General features: G+C 46.0%; 1 protein-coding gene across 1 annotated transcript; it reads left to right on the forward strand.

The window, feature by feature from the left end:
- Positions 1 to 5,707: 5,707 nt before the first annotated feature.
- LOC145338723 (perforin-1-like) lies at positions 5,708 to 7,726 on the forward strand. The gene has a single exon (XM_080183115.1). It carries the CDS (start codon positions 5,789 to 5,791, stop codon positions 7,580 to 7,582), a length of 1,794 nt encoding a protein of 597 aa, XP_080039241.1. The 5' UTR covers positions 5,708 to 5,788; the 3' UTR covers positions 7,583 to 7,726.
- The last annotated feature ends 7,991 nt before the right edge of the window (positions 7,727 to 15,717 follow it).

The following is a 15,717-nucleotide window of genomic DNA, read 5'->3' on the forward strand; positions in this document are numbered from 1 at the left end:
TGGAGAGTTCTGGCCTCAGACAGAGCATATAAAGCACAGCTCTAAATTATCTGTGCTTTATGTGCTCTGTCTGAGGCCAGAACTCTCCATTCACCTGACAAAGGGGCTAACCCCGAAAGCTTGTGAGTCTATTATCAAATAAATAGGTTGGACTAAAACCTGGTGTTGTCAGACTTTTTACTGTGTCAAATAGGAGGCAGAGAGTGGGGGTCAATGGGTGCTATTCAGATTGGCGGTTGGTGACTAGTGGAGTGCCCCAGGGGTCGGTGCTGGGGCCTCAGCTATTTACCATTTATATAGATGATCTGGAGGAGGGAACCGAGTGTATGGTGTCGAAATTTGCTGATGACACCAAGATTGGTGGAACGGCAAATTGCGCGGAGGGTGTGGAGAGTCTGCAGAAGGATCTAGATAGGCTGGGCGAATGGGCCAGGAACTGGCAAATGGAATTTAATGTTGGCAAGTGCGAGGTGGTCTACTTTGGTAGGAATAATGGTAGGAAGGATTATTACTTACGTGGCAAAAAACTGCAGCAGGCGACGGTGCAGAGGGACCTCGGGGTCCTTGTGCATGAGTCACAAAAACTCAGCCTGCAAGTGCAGCAGGTGGTCAGGAAGGCAAATGGGATGCTGGCCTTCATAGCGAGGGGGATTGAATATAAAAGTAGGGAGGTCTTGCTGCGGCTATATAGGGCATTGGTGACGCCGCAGCTGGAGTACTGTGTGCAGTTTTGGGCGCCGTACTTACGCAAGGATATTTTGGCCTTGGAGGGAGTGCAGAAGAGGTTTACTCGGCTGATGCTGGAGTTGAGGGGGTTGAGCTATGAGGAAAGGCTGAATAAACTAGGCTTGTACTCGTTAGAGTTTAGAAGAATGAGGGGAGATCTCATTGAGACATATAAGATGATGAATGGGATGGATAGGATAGAGGTGGAGAGACTCTTCCCGCTCAGAAAAGACAGTAGGACTAGTGGGCACAGCCTCAAGATAAAGGGGGGGGCGGTTTAGAACGGAGTTGAGGAGGAACTTCTTCATTCAAAGGGTGGTGAATCTCTGGAATTCTCTGCCTGTTGAAGTGGTGGAGGCTGCCTCGCTCAATATATTTAAGGTGCGGGTTGATCGGTTTTTGATAGGCAAGGGGATTAAGGGTTATGGGGAGAGGGCGGGAATGTGGAACTGAGCCACGACAGATCAGCCAATGATCTTATTGAATGGCAGGGCAGGCTCGAAGGGCTAGATGGCCTACTCCTGCTCCTATTTCTTATGTTCTTACCTGTAACCATCAATCCTATTAAATCCCATGTACTCATCCAGAAGTCTCTTAAATGACCCTATCGAATCTGCCTCCACCACCACCGACGGCAGCCGATTCCACTCACCCACCACCCTCTGAGTGAAAAACTTACCCCTGACATCTCCTCTGTACCTCCTCCCCAGCACCTTAAACCTGTGTCCTCTCGTGGCAGCTGTTTCAGCCTCTGGGAAAAAGCCTCTGGGAATCCACTCGATCAATACCTCTTATACACCTCTATCAGGTCACCTCTCATCCTTCGTCTCTCCAGGGAGAAAAGACCGAGCTCCCTCAACCTATCCTCATCAGGCATGCCACCCAATCCAGGCAACGTCCTTGTAAATGTAGATAGGCTGGAAAATTGGGCAGAGAAATGGAACTTAATCCAGATAAATGCGAAGTGATGCATTTCGGTAGAACTGATGTTTGGGGGGGTGGGAGGGAGCTGTACAATAAATGGCAGAACCATCAAGAGTATAGACACAGAGGGACCTGAGGGTGCAGGTCCATAGATCCTTGAAGGTGGCAGCGCAGGTGGAGAAGGTGGTGAAGAAGGCATGCTTGCCTTTATAGGACGGGGCACAGAGTATAAAAATTGGCATATGATGTTTCAGCGTTGGTTAGGCCACATTTAGAATACTGCGTCCAGTTCTGGTCGCCGCACTACCAGAAGGACGTGGAGAGAGTTACAGAAAAGGTTTACCAGGATGTTGCCCTGGTTATGGAGGGTCTTAGCTATGGAGGAGAGATTGGGCAAACTGGGGGGTTGTTCTCCCTGGAAAGACGGAAGATGCGGGGGGGTGGCGGCTGGTGGCGGGGGTGACCTCATAGAGGTGTATAAAATTATGAAGGGCAATAGATAGAACAAAGAAACCCTACAAGCAGAAAGAGGCCCTTCAGCGCATCGAGTCTGCATCAACTACAATCCCACCCTGGCCCTACCCCCATATCCCGACAAGTTATTCCTGCTAATCCAACTAATCTACACATCTCAGGACACTAAGGGACAATTTAGCATGGCCAATCCACCCTAACCTACACATCTTTGGACACTAAGGGGCAATTTAGCATGGCCAATCTACCTAACCTGCACATCTTTGGGACACTAGGGGGCAATTTAGCATGGCCAATCCACCCTAACCTACACATCTTTGGACACTAAGGGGCAATTTAGCATGGCCAATCCACCCTAACCTACACATCTTTGGACACTAAGGGGCAATTTAGCATGGCCAATCTACCTAACCTGCACATCTTTGGGACACTAAGGGAAAATTCAGCATGGCCAATCCACCCTAACCTACACATCTTTGGACACTAAGGGGCAATTTAGCATGGCCAATCCACCCTAACCTACACATCTTTGGACACTAAGGGGCAATTTAGCATGGCCAATCCACCCTAACCTACACATCTTTGGACACTAAGGGGCAATTTAGCATGGCCAATCTACCTAACCTGCACATCTTTGGGACACTAAGGGAAAATTCAGCATGGCCAATCCACCCTAACCTACACATCTTTGGACACTAAGGGGCAATTTAGCATGGCCAATCCACCCTAACCTACACATCTTTGGACACTAAGGGGCAATTTAGCATGGCCAATCCACCCTAACCTACACATCTTTGGACACTAAGGGGCAATTTAGCATGGCCAATCTACCTAACCTGCACATCTTTGGGACACTGAGGGAAAATTCAGCATGGCCAATCCACCCTAACCTACACATCTTTGGGACAGTGGGAGGAAACCAGAGCACCCGGAGGAAACCCACGCAGACACAAGGAGAAGGTGCAGACTCCGCACAGACAGTGGACCCAAGGCCGGGAATAGGGTGAACAGTGGGGAAGCGTTTTTTTCTCCCAAGGTCGGAGGTGACAAGCACGAGGAGGGGGGTTGGGTCACAGGTTTCAAGGAGACGAGGAGGCGAGGTTTAACACAATATCTGAGGGATGTATTTTAAATAATAATTCTATAATACTTACCATACAGGGAGATTATTTTACAATATATTATATTTTATAATTATAATAAAAAATTTATAATATTTATAATAGAAAGAAATGTCTTTTGCAATATATTTTATAATATAATAATAATTTTACAACATTTATAATACAGGGGGTGTATTTTACAATATATTAGAATTTATTTTACAATCCAATAATAATTTTATATTTATAATACAGGGGGATGTATCTTGCAATATATTACATTTCATAATGTAATAATTTTATAATATTTATAATACAGGGGGTGTGTTTTCCAATATATTATATTTTATAATACAATAATAATTTTATAATATTTATAATACAGGGGGATGTATTTTACAATTTATTATAATGTATTTTATAATAGAATAATAATTTTATAATATTTATAATACATTTTATATATTTATAGTGCGGGGTATGTGTTTTACAATATATTGTATTTTATAACATAGTAATAATTTTATAATATCTAATATAAGGGGTTGTATTTTACAATGTATAATATTTTATAATATAGTAATAATTTTAAAATATTTATAAGAGATGGGATGTATTTTAGAATGTATTATAATGTATTTTACAATATAATAATAATTTTATAATATTTATAATACAGGAGGTATACTTTACAACATAATATATTTTACATAATAATTTTATAATATTTATAACACAAGGGTGTATTTTATAAAATATTATATTTCATAATATAGTTTTGTAATATTTATAATACAAGGAAATGTATTTTACAATACATTATATTTTGTAGTATAATAATTTTATAACGTATAATACGGAGCATGTGTTTTACAAATATTATATTTTATAGGACAATAATTTTATAATATTTATACTACAGGGATGTATTTTACACTATTATGCTTTATAATAAATCAATAATTTCATAATATTTATAATACAAGAGGATGTATTTTACAAAACATTATATTTTATAGCATAATAATTTTATAATGTTTATAATGCGGGGATGTATTTTACAACATTTTATAATATATTTTGAAGTAATAATTTTATAATGTTCATAACAATATATTATATTTTATAATATAATAACATTTGATAATGTTTACAATACAGGGGCTGTATTTTACAATATATCATATTTTATAACAAAAATTTTATAATATTTATAATACAGTGGGTGTATTTTACAATATATTATATTTTATAACAATAATAATTTCATAATATTTATAATACAGGTGCTGTATTTTACAATAAATTATATTTTATAATAATAATTTTAAAATATTTATAATACAAGGGGTGTATATTACAATATATTTTATAATTTAATAATTTTATAGTATTTATAATACAGGGGGTGTATTTTATAATATATTATATTCCATAATTTAATAATACTTTTATAATATTTATAATACAGGGGGTGTATTTTACAATATAGTATATTTTGTAACATAATAATTTTATAATGTTTATAATACAGGGGGTGTACTTTACAATATACTATATGTTACAACATAATAATAATTTTATAATATTTATAATACAGGGGGTGTATTTTACAATATATGTTACAACATAATAATTTTATATTTATAATACGGGGGTGTATTTTACAATATATTTTATGTTACAACATAATAATTTTATAATATTTATAATACAGGTTGCGTATTTTACAATATATTATACTTTATAATACAATACTAATTTTATAAAATTTATAATACAGTGGGTGTGCTTTACAATATGTTATATTTTACAATATAATAATAATTTTATAATATTTATGATACAGGGGGAGTGTTTTACAATATGTTATATTTTACAATATAATAATAATTTTAAAATATTTATAAAAGGGGGGGTGTATTTTACAATGTACTATGTTTTATAATATAATAATAATTTTATAATATTTATAATACAGGCGGTGTATTTTACACTATAATATATTTTATAACATAATAATTTTATAATATTAATATAGGGCGTATATTTTACAACATATTTTATAATATAATGATTTTATAATATTTATAATACAGGGGATGTATTTTACAATATATTATATTTTATAATGTAAGAATAATTTTATAATATTTATAATACGGGGGTGTATTTTACAATATATTTTATTTTATAATGTAATAATAATTTTATAATATTTATAATACAGGGGGTGTGTTTTACAATATATTATATTTTATAATGTAATAATAATTTTATAACATTTATAATACAGGGGGTGTATTTTACAATATATGTCATGTGTACACTAGTCGTACAATAACATTGGGCTGCTCAAAAATCTGTCAAAAGAAACAAAGAATATCTCACACCCTCCACCCATTGGCAAAAACATGATTATATCAACAGCCCCTGATCAAATCCAAATGGAGTTCAGATTCCCCTTAATAGCTGTGGCAACAACCCCTGCTGAGCAGAATCTTTTGGTCAAATTAGCAGCTCAGCCAAGCATTCAAGAATTCCTTCTTCAAAAGGCACCAATGAAGGTGAGACTCACTCTAACAATCTTCTCTCCATTTCTCAGGTTTTTCTGCAGCTGTGCCCTCGATGCCATGGTTCCAGTCACAAGACTCTGGGTTGCCCGTTTTCTCCTCCTCTGCCTCCTGGCAGGAAAAGTCTCCAGCGGCTGTAACACGGCCAGTGCTGAGGAGTGCTGCAATACCCGCAACGTGCCGGGGGCCAGCCTGGCAGGGTCCGGCTACGACGTGGTGACCCTACAGAGCAAGACGGCCTCCGTGATCGATGTCAACACCTGGAGGAACGCGAATGGCAGCTGCGTCCTCTGCCGCAACCAGCTGCTCTCTGGCACCCGCCAGCGGCTGCCCCTCTCACTGGTGGACTGGAGGGTCCAGCCACGATGCAGACATGCCATGTCCAGCCGCATCTACCGCTCGGCCGCAGAGCTGCTGAAGTCCGCCACCTCGATGATCTTCAACGGCTGGAAGATGGACCTCAAGGTGGGCCCCACCCTCGGCACCGCCCGGATGTTCGGCGGGTCCAGATCAAAGTTGACTGGCTTCAGCACCAGTCGGGCCAAGTTGGACCGTTACAGCTTCACCAGACAGGAGTTCCTGTGCCGTAAATATCGGTATCGAGTGAAGACTAAGCCACGCCTGAGTCCCGAATTTGCCCGAGCCCTGGCTGTCCTGCCGAAAACATGGAACAACAAAAACGATGCCAAGTACAAGCACCTGGTGCAAACCTATGGCACCCACTTCATCCAGGACGTTACTCTGGGCGGGCGCATCAGGGAGGTGACGGCCATACAAACCTGCAAGGCAGTATTCTCCGGCACCACCATTGAGCAGATAAGCGACTGCCTCAAGACAGAAGCCGGTGTCCAAGTGGGATTTACACGAGCGTCGGTGCGCTATCGGCGCTGCAAAGCACTGGCCACTTCGATGGTGCACCGAGCGAGCATGAGCCAGGTATTTTCTGACCGGGAGATTGAAGTATTTGGGGGCTCCACCACACGGGTTGACATCTTCTCCCCGAGGGCTGGGAGGGCCTTCACCCACTGGATGGACACTCTGAACACGCAGCCGGGTGTGGTGAGTTACGGCCTGAAGCCCCTCCACCACCTCCTGCCCACCAACGATGCCCGATACGCCATCCTGAGGGACTACATCAGCATGTACATCAGAACCAACGCCCTGGCCCAGAGCTGCGCGGTCACACACTGCCCCGCTGGCTCGTTCCGGCGGGACAGGAAGACCTGCTCCTGCTATTGCGCGGGGGACACGAGAGTGGACAGGCAGTGCTGCCCCAAGAAGAAGGGCATCGGGAGGCTGACGGTGACGGTCAAGCAAGGCCGCGACCTCTGGGGTGACATCTTTGGTGGGACGGATGGCTATGTCATTGTCAAGTACGGCCAGGCCAAAGCCCAGACCTCGGTCATCTCCAACAACAACAACCCCAACTGGTACACCAAGCTGGACTTGGGGGAGGTCATTGGAGGAAATGGACGCAGATTAATAATCCAGGTCTGGGACAGTGACTCCATCACCAGGGATGACCTGCTGGGCGAGTGTAAAGAGACCCTCTTCTCCAGGACCCACCAGAAGACCTGTTACCTCAAGTACGGCAAGGTGACCTACTCCTACACCTTCACCTGTGGTCCCCACCTCGGGGGTTCCACCTGCCAGTATTACACACCCCGGCCTGACGGACCTGCCTTTACCCCCGACCTGGGATCCGCCAATTTCACCCTGCTCCCGGTCTTCCCCTCTCCACCTCCAGCGGAAGAGGCCCCTCCCTCGGTCGTACTGGCCTGAGATCTGGGGTTTTGCCCCCTATCCCCGTTTATGGCTACCCCTCCCCTCACCCACCTCCTTCTCCTCTCCCCACCCACTGAAGATGCCGGTCCCCGCTCCCCTCTGCTCCGTCCCGATCCTGCCTCCGGGAGAATCCTGGTCCTTGCTTCCCAAAAACACCAGGCTGCCCAAGGTACCAGCCCCTCTCCCATCACCGCCCCCCCCCCCCCCCCCCCAGGACTGGCTTCTGATCTCCGCGGAGCGGGTACAATAAATCAGAACAATACTTTGTCACCAGGTCACCTCAGAATGGGGTCGATCAGAGAGACACCCCCGCCCCCAAACATCCCCCCCAACCGTCTCAACACCCCGTCAAGGGTTCCAGAATCGCCCATGACACCCGGGTGGAGGTGTCACGATCAGCCTCAGTCCAGAGGCCAATCAGGTCCGAATGAACTGTCTGTCACCCAATTCCAGACACTCCTCCAGGCCTGGATCCCAACTCCCTCAACCGGCATTCCAGTGGAGGCTCCCTATCGCAGCAGCAATGCTGAAAGCTTTGACCTAAAGAGATGCTTTGAATGAATCACAGTAAAGCAAGGGATTCCGCACACCAGGCGGTGCAGCGACAAACATGAAGGCTTGCTGAACTGCTCTTGCATCTGTATAATCTTACATTTTCCAATAAATGCAATTGAGAAGCATTTAGCCTGCGACGTGTGATTAGTCTGTGTGGGGTGCTCGGGGGACACATTGAGGCTCAGTCGGAGAGGTTGGTGGGTGCACAAAGCTTTTCTCAATCAGTTACGCTTGGAGGAAGGGAGCATCCACCAAACCTACACATCTTTGGACACTAAGGGGCAATTTAGCATGGCCAATCCACCCTAACCTACACATCTTTGGACACTGAGGGACAATTTAGCATGGCCAATCCACCCTAACCTACACATCTTTGGACACTAAGGGGCAATTTAGCATGGCCAGTCCACCCTAACCTACACATCTTTGGACACTAAGGGACAATTTAGCATGGCCAATCCACCCTAACCTACACATCTTTGGGACACTAAGGGGACAATTTAGCATGGCCAATCCCCATAACCTACATATCTTTGGACACTAAGGGGCTATTTATTGGGGGGGGTGGATAAGGGGGACAGTGATGCGTGTGGGTAGTGGGGGGGTGTGGTAAAGGGGATACACACACATCACTGCCCCACTTACCCACCTCCCCATTACCCAGACCGAACGCTACACCTGCCCCCCTTTTCCCCCCACCGATCGCCCGCAGAGTGGCAGCGGACCCCCCCCCCCCCCACCTCCATCCCCAGAGATCCATCTGATCTGCCTCCCTCCTTCCCCACCCCTAGACAACGATCTGGCCTGACTACCGCCCGACAACAAACGTGCCTCTCTCCCAACCCCCCCAGAGAATGGTCTGGCCTCACACCCCCCACTCCCCTCCAGAAGAACATCTGAACCACCTCCTCCCCGACCCCCACCACCAGACAATGATCTGACCCTCACCACCAGACAACGATCTGACCCCCCCAAAACCCCACCACCAGACAATGATCTGACCCCCCCAAAACCCCACCACCAGACAACGATCTGACCGCCCCACCCCCACCACCAGACAACGATCTGACCTCCCCCCACCCCCACCCCCAGGCAACGATCTGACCCCCCCACCACCAGACAACGATCTGACCCCCCCACCCCCACCACCAGACAACGATCTGCCCTCCCTCTCCTCCTCCCCCATTCCAACCAGGCTCCAATCGAACTCCAATCGGGGGGGCGGGGGGGGCGGTGATCAGTACCAAGTGCTGCGGGACGCTGGAACCTGAAGAACAGGAAATGCTGTGAAATGATCTGGAGGAGGGAACCGAGTGTAGGGTGTCGAAATTTGCTGATGACACCAAGATTGGGGGAAAGGCAAATTGTGCGGAGGGTGTGGAGAGTCTGCAGAAGGATCTAGATAGGCTGGGCGAATGGGCCAGGAAATGGCAAATGGAATTTAATGTTGGCAAGTGTGAGGTGGTCCACTTTGGTAGGAAGAATGGTAGGAAGGACTATTACTTACGTGGCGAAAAACTGCAGCAGGCGACGGTGCAGAGGGACCTCGGGGTCCTTGTGCATGAGTCGCAAAAACCCAGCCTGCAGGTGCAGCAGGTGGTCAGGAAGGCGAATGGGATGCTGGCCTTCATAGCGAGGGGGATTGAATATAAAAGTAGGGAGGTCTTGCTGCAGCTGTATAGGGCATTGGTGAGGCCGCAGCTGGAGTACTGTGTGCAGTTTTGGGCGCCGCACCTGCGCAAAGATATTTTGGCCTTGGAGGGAGTGCAGAGGAGGTTTACTAGGCTGATGCCGGAGTTGAGGGGGTTGAGCTATGAGGAGAGGCTGAATAAACTAGGCTTGTACTCGTTAGAGTTTAGAAGAATGAGGGGAGATCTCATTGAGACGTATAAGATGATGAATGGGATGGATAGGATAGAGGTGGAAAGACTCTTCCCGCTCAAAAAAGACAGTAGGACTAGGGGGCACAGCCTCAAGATAAAGGGGGGGCGGTTCAGAACGGAGTTGAGGAGGAACTTCTTCACTCAAAGGGTGGTGAATCTCTGGAATTCTCTGCCCGTTGAAGTGGTGGAGGCTGCCTCGCTAAATATTTTTAAGAAGCGGGTTGATGGGTTTTTGATAAGAGAAGGGATTAAGGGTTATGGGGAGAGGGCGGGAAAGTGGAACTGAGCCACGACAGATCAGCCATGATCTTATTGAATGGCGGGGCAGGCTCGAAGGGCCAGATGGCCTACTTCTGCTCCTATTTCTTATGTTCTTATGTTCTTATGTTCTTATTATCTCAGCGGGTCCACCTGCGTCTGTGCGGAGAGAATAGAGCCAACGCTCCGATTCTGGGTCACACTTCATCAGAGCTGAGGACAGGGACAATCCGGATGATCCTCAGCACTGTGAGGGTGAGGGCGGCTGTAACTGATAACACAGACACAGGGGCTGGAAACAGCGGCACTGAAGGCTAGGAATGGTGCTAATAGCGGCCAAATCCAGAACAGCTTCTTCCCTGCTGCTGTCAGACTTTTGAATGGACCTACCTCGCATTAAGCTGATCTTTCTCTACACCCTCGCTGTGACTGTAACACTACATTCTGCACCCTCTCCTTTCCTTCTCTATGAACGGTATGCTTTGTCTGTATAGCGCGCAAGAAACAATACTTTTCACTGTATCCCAATACACTCGACAATAATAAATCAAATCTAATCCAACTAAGTGTGTGTCTGTGTGTGTCAGCATGTGTGTGTGTGTCAATGTGTGTATATGTGTGTGACAGTGTGTGTGTGTCAGTGTGTGTGTCAATGTGTGTGCACGTCAGTACTTGTTTGTGTGTGTGTGGGTCAGTGTGTGTGCGTGTGTGTGTCAGTATGTGTGTGTCAGTATGTGTGTGTCAGTGTCTGTGTGTGTGTGTCAGCATGTGTGTGTGTATCAGTGTGTGTCAACGTGTGTATGTGTGTCAGTGTCTGTGTGTCAGTGTGTGTGCACATCAGTATTTGTGTGTGTGTCAGTGTCTGTCTGTGTCTGTGTGTCAGTGCGTGTGTGTGTCAGTGTGTGTACGTGTATGTATGTGTGTCAGTGTATGGCCAGAACTCTCCATTCACCTGACGAAGAGGCAGTCCCCTCGAAAGCTTGTGAGTATATTATCAAATAAATAGGTTGGACTAAAACCTGGTGTTGTCAGACTTTTTACTGTGTCAGTGTATGTGTCAGTGCGTATGTGCGTGTCAGTGTGCGTGTGTCAGTATATGTGTGTCGGTGGCAGTGTGTGTGTGTGTGTATTTGTGTGTCAGTGTGTGTGTGTATCAATGTGTGTGTGTCAGTGTGTGTGTGTCAGTCTGTGTGTGTATATGTGTGTCTGTGTGTGTGTCCCTGTGTGTGTGTGTGTCAGTGTGTGTGTCTGTGTGTGTCAGTGTGTGTGTGTGTGTCAGTGTGTGTATGTCTGCATATGTGTGTGTGTCAGAGTGTTTGTGTCAGTGTGTGTGTCAGTGTGTGTGTGTATGTGTGTGTGTGTCTGTGTGTGCGTGTGTGCCACTGGATCCTGCAGGGATCTGTTCACATTATGAATGGTTTGGGAGAGGGAACTGAATGTATTATCACCAAATTTGCCGATGATATAAAGTTGTGTGGGAGGGTGAGCTGTGAGGAGGATACAGAGATGATTCAGTGTGATTTGGACAGGCTGAGTGTGTGGGAGATACAGCATCATGTGGATAAATGTGAGGGGATTCACTGGGGGAGCAATAATAGAGACAGATTATTACCTGAATGGGTGTAAATTGAGAGAGGCGGGTACTCAGCGAGACCTTGGAGTCCTCGAGCATCAGTCGCTGACAGGAAGCCTGCAGGTACAGCAGGAACTAACAGTTAAAATTTATTTACTAGTCACAAGTACGCTGACAATAACACTGCAATGAAGTTACAGTGAAATTCCCCTCGTCACCATGCTGCGGTGCCTGTTCGGGTCAATGCACACTGACTGGTGTCTCTCAGTCCTCTCACTCTCTCTCAGGGAGATATTTGTACACTGACTGGTGTCTCTCAGTCCCCTCTCTCTCTCTCAGGGAGATATCTGTACACTGACTGCTGTCTCTCAGTCCTCTCTCTCAGGGAGATATCTGTACACTGACTGGTGTCTCTCAGTCCTCTCTCTCTCTCAGGGAGATATCTGTACACTGACTGGTGTCTCTCAGTCCCCTCTCTCTCTCTCTCTCTCAGGGAGATATGTGTCCCCACACAGATGGACTTCAACTTGGATAAATGTGTAGTGGTCCATTTTGGTAGGTCCAATGGGATGAAGGAGAACAATATCAAGGGTAGGAATCTTAGCAGTGTCGAAGAGCAGAAGGACCTTGGGGTCCGGGTCCACAGGACTCTTAAATCGGCCTCACAGGTGGAGGATGTGGTAAAGAAGGCATATGGTGTATTAATCGAGGGATTGAGTTTAGGAGTCGGGAGATAATGTTGCAGCTTTGTAAGACCCTTGTCAGACTCCACTTGGAGTACTGTGCGTAGTTTTGGTTGCCTCACTACAGGAAGGATGTGGAAGCTAATGAGAGGGTGCAGAGGAGATTTACAAGGATGTTGCCTAGATTGGGAGGCATGCCTCATGAGGATAGGTTGAGGGAGCTCGGTGTCTTCTCCCTGGAGAGACGAAAGATGAGAGGTAACCTGATAGAGGTTTATAAAATGTTGAGAGGTATAGATAGGATGGATTCTCAGAGGCTGAAATGGTCGCTACGAGAGGGACACAGGTTTAAGGTGCTGGGGAGCAGGTACAGAGGAGGTGTTAGGGGTAAGTTTTTCACTCAGAGGGTGGTGAGTGAGTGGAATTGGCTGCCGTCGGTGGTGGTGGAGGCGAACTCGCTGGGGTCTTTTAAGAGACTTCTGGATGAGTACATGGGATTTAATGGGATTGGGAGTTACAGACAGTTCTATGGCCAGGTAGCTACGGATATGATTGGCGCAACTTGTGGGCCGAAGGGCCTATTTGTGCTGTAGTGTTCTATGTTCTATGTACTAAACTTCTCTAAATGTTCGTGAATCCTGTCCCTCAGAATCCTCTCCATCAGCTTACCAACCACTGAGGTCAGACTCACCGGTCTGTAGTTTCCCAGTCTATCCCTGTTCCCTTTCTTGAAAACAGGAACCACATCCGCAATCTTCCAATCCTCCGGAACCACTCCCGTCTCCATCGACGACGCAAAGATCATTGCCAGGGGCTCTGCAATCACTCCCTCACCTCCCACAGTAACCTGGGGTACACCCCATCCGGCCCTGGCTACTTATCTATTTTGATAGAATTTAAAAGTTCCAACACATCCGCTTTCTTAATATGTCTTTTCAGTCTGCCGCAAACCTGTAGTACAACATCCCAGATCATTTTCCACTGTGAATACCGAGGCAAAGTACTCATTAAGCACCTCCACCATTTCTTCTGGTTCCACACAGACTTTTCCCCCTTCACCTTTTATAGGTCCAATCCCTTCACTTCTCATCCTTATACTCTTCACATATTTGTAGAACGCCTTGGGGTATTCCTTAATCTTACCCGCCAAGGCCTTCTCATGACCCCTTCTGGCTCTCCTAATTTCCTTTTTAAGCTCCTTTCTACAAACCGTAGACTCCTCTAGATCCTTAACATCTCCTAGCTCCCTGAACCTTTTGTACGCCTGACTAGGTTCATCACAACCTTCGTGCACCACGGTTCCCGCGACCTACTAAAACTTCCCTGTCCCAAAGAACAAAGAACAACACAGCACAGGAAACAGGCCCTTCGGCCCAACAAGCCCGCGCTACCATTTTAACATTGTGAGTGCCCTCTTCAACCTATGACCTTTGTCTACGCCTACTGGACTTCACAGTAAAGGAATTATAACCAGATTGACGGAAGACTAATTTAGGGACAATTTGTTATACCAATCAGCCTAAGAGCGTTTTTGGGGTGTGGGAGGAAACCGGAGCACCCGGAGAAAACCCGCGCAAGCACAGGGAGAATGTGCCAACTCCCACAGACACCGACCCAAATCCATGTATCCGCACAGCTGACAGTGACAGTCACTGAGCTGTCGTGTTGCCTGTCAGTTGGTCCAGTTTAAGCGTACACTAACGACGTGAAGCACGAGGCAACTCTTGAAACAACATCCAAGAGCAGCCCTCGCACGACCCACCACGTGTCTGCACCTTGTTGGACAACAAGGCGGACCGAATCTCTTGTGGATGTAAAAAAAAGACATCAGTCAACATACACAACTTATACAGACATTCACAGAATCCCCAAAACCTCAAACACAAGACAGGTGAGCCATAAAATATGTCGGTCGGTCCATAGGAATCTATTGATTCCCAGGAACGTCCCAAGGCTCTTGATCCTTATTTAGAACAACCTTTTGTATCCCTCCATCTCTAGTCCGCTCATGTGCCTATCTAGGTAAGCCTTAAATAACTCTAGCGTGCCTGCCTCCACCACCCTACTTGGCAGTGCATTCCAGGCCCCCACAACCCTCTGTGTGAAAAACCTCCAACATCTGAGTTATTCCTCATCCCTCTCACCCTAAGCCCGTGGCCCCTCGTAATTTTCGTGTCCAACCTGGGAAAAAGCTTACCTCTGTTCACTCTATCTATACCCTTCATAATCTTATGCGCCTCTATTAGATCTCCCCTCCTTCTCCGTCTTTCTAGGGAGAACAGCCCCAATTTGCCCAATCTCTCCTCATACCCCAGTCCTTCCATACCAGGCAGCATCCTGGTAAACCTCCTCTGCACTCTCTCCAGGGTCTCCACATCCTTCCGGTAGTAAGGCGACCAGAACCAGACGCAGTGCTCCAAATGCAGTCTAACCAACGTTCTGTACAACTGCAACTTTAGACGCCAGCTTGTGTACCCTATGCCCCTCCCTATAAAGGCAAGCATACAATATGCCTTCTTCGCCACCTTCTCCACCTTGTACTGCCACCTTCAAGGACTTGTGTACTTGCACCCCAAGATCCTTCTGTGTTTCTATACTCTTAATAGACCTACCATTTATCGCGTAACTCCCCCCTACATTATTTCTTCCAAAATGCATCACCTCGGATTTATTTGGATTAAATTCCAGCCGCCATTTCTCTGCCCAATATACCAGCCTATCTGTATCCTGTTGTATTGCCTGACACTGCTCATTACTATCAGCAAGTCCAGCCATCTTCGTGTCATCTGCAAACTTGCTGATTGCACCAGTTACTCCCTCTTCCAAGTCATTTATGTATATTACAAATAGCAAAGGTCCCAGTACTGAGCCCTGCGGCACACCACTAGTCACAGATCTCCAGCTAGAAAAAGACCCTTCCACTACTACTCTCCGTCTCCTGTTACCAAGCCAGTTCTCAATCCATCTAGATACCTGTCCTTGTATCCCATGAGCCTTAACCTTTTCCACCAACCTACCATGAGTGACTTTGTCAAACGCCTTACTGAAATCCATATCGACGACATCCACGGCTCGTCCTTCGTCAACTGTTTTTGTCACCTCCTCAAAAAATTCTACCAGATTCGTAAGGCAAGACTTCCCCTAAACAAAGCCATGCTGCGTATCCCTAATCAAATCGCA

Source organism: Carcharhinus amblyrhynchos, unplaced genomic scaffold (assembly GCF_965287045.1).
Source record: "Carcharhinus amblyrhynchos unplaced genomic scaffold, sCarAmb.v2.hapA chromosome_153, whole genome shotgun sequence".
Taxonomy (NCBI): Eukaryota; Metazoa; Chordata; class Chondrichthyes; order Carcharhiniformes; family Carcharhinidae; genus Carcharhinus; species Carcharhinus amblyrhynchos.

What these genes read in the sequence shown, in the direction of transcription:
- LOC145338723 (XM_080183115.1), top strand. Translation starts at nt 5,789, where the DNA reads ATGAAGGTGAGACTCACTCTAACAATCTTCTCTCCATTTCTCAGGTTT.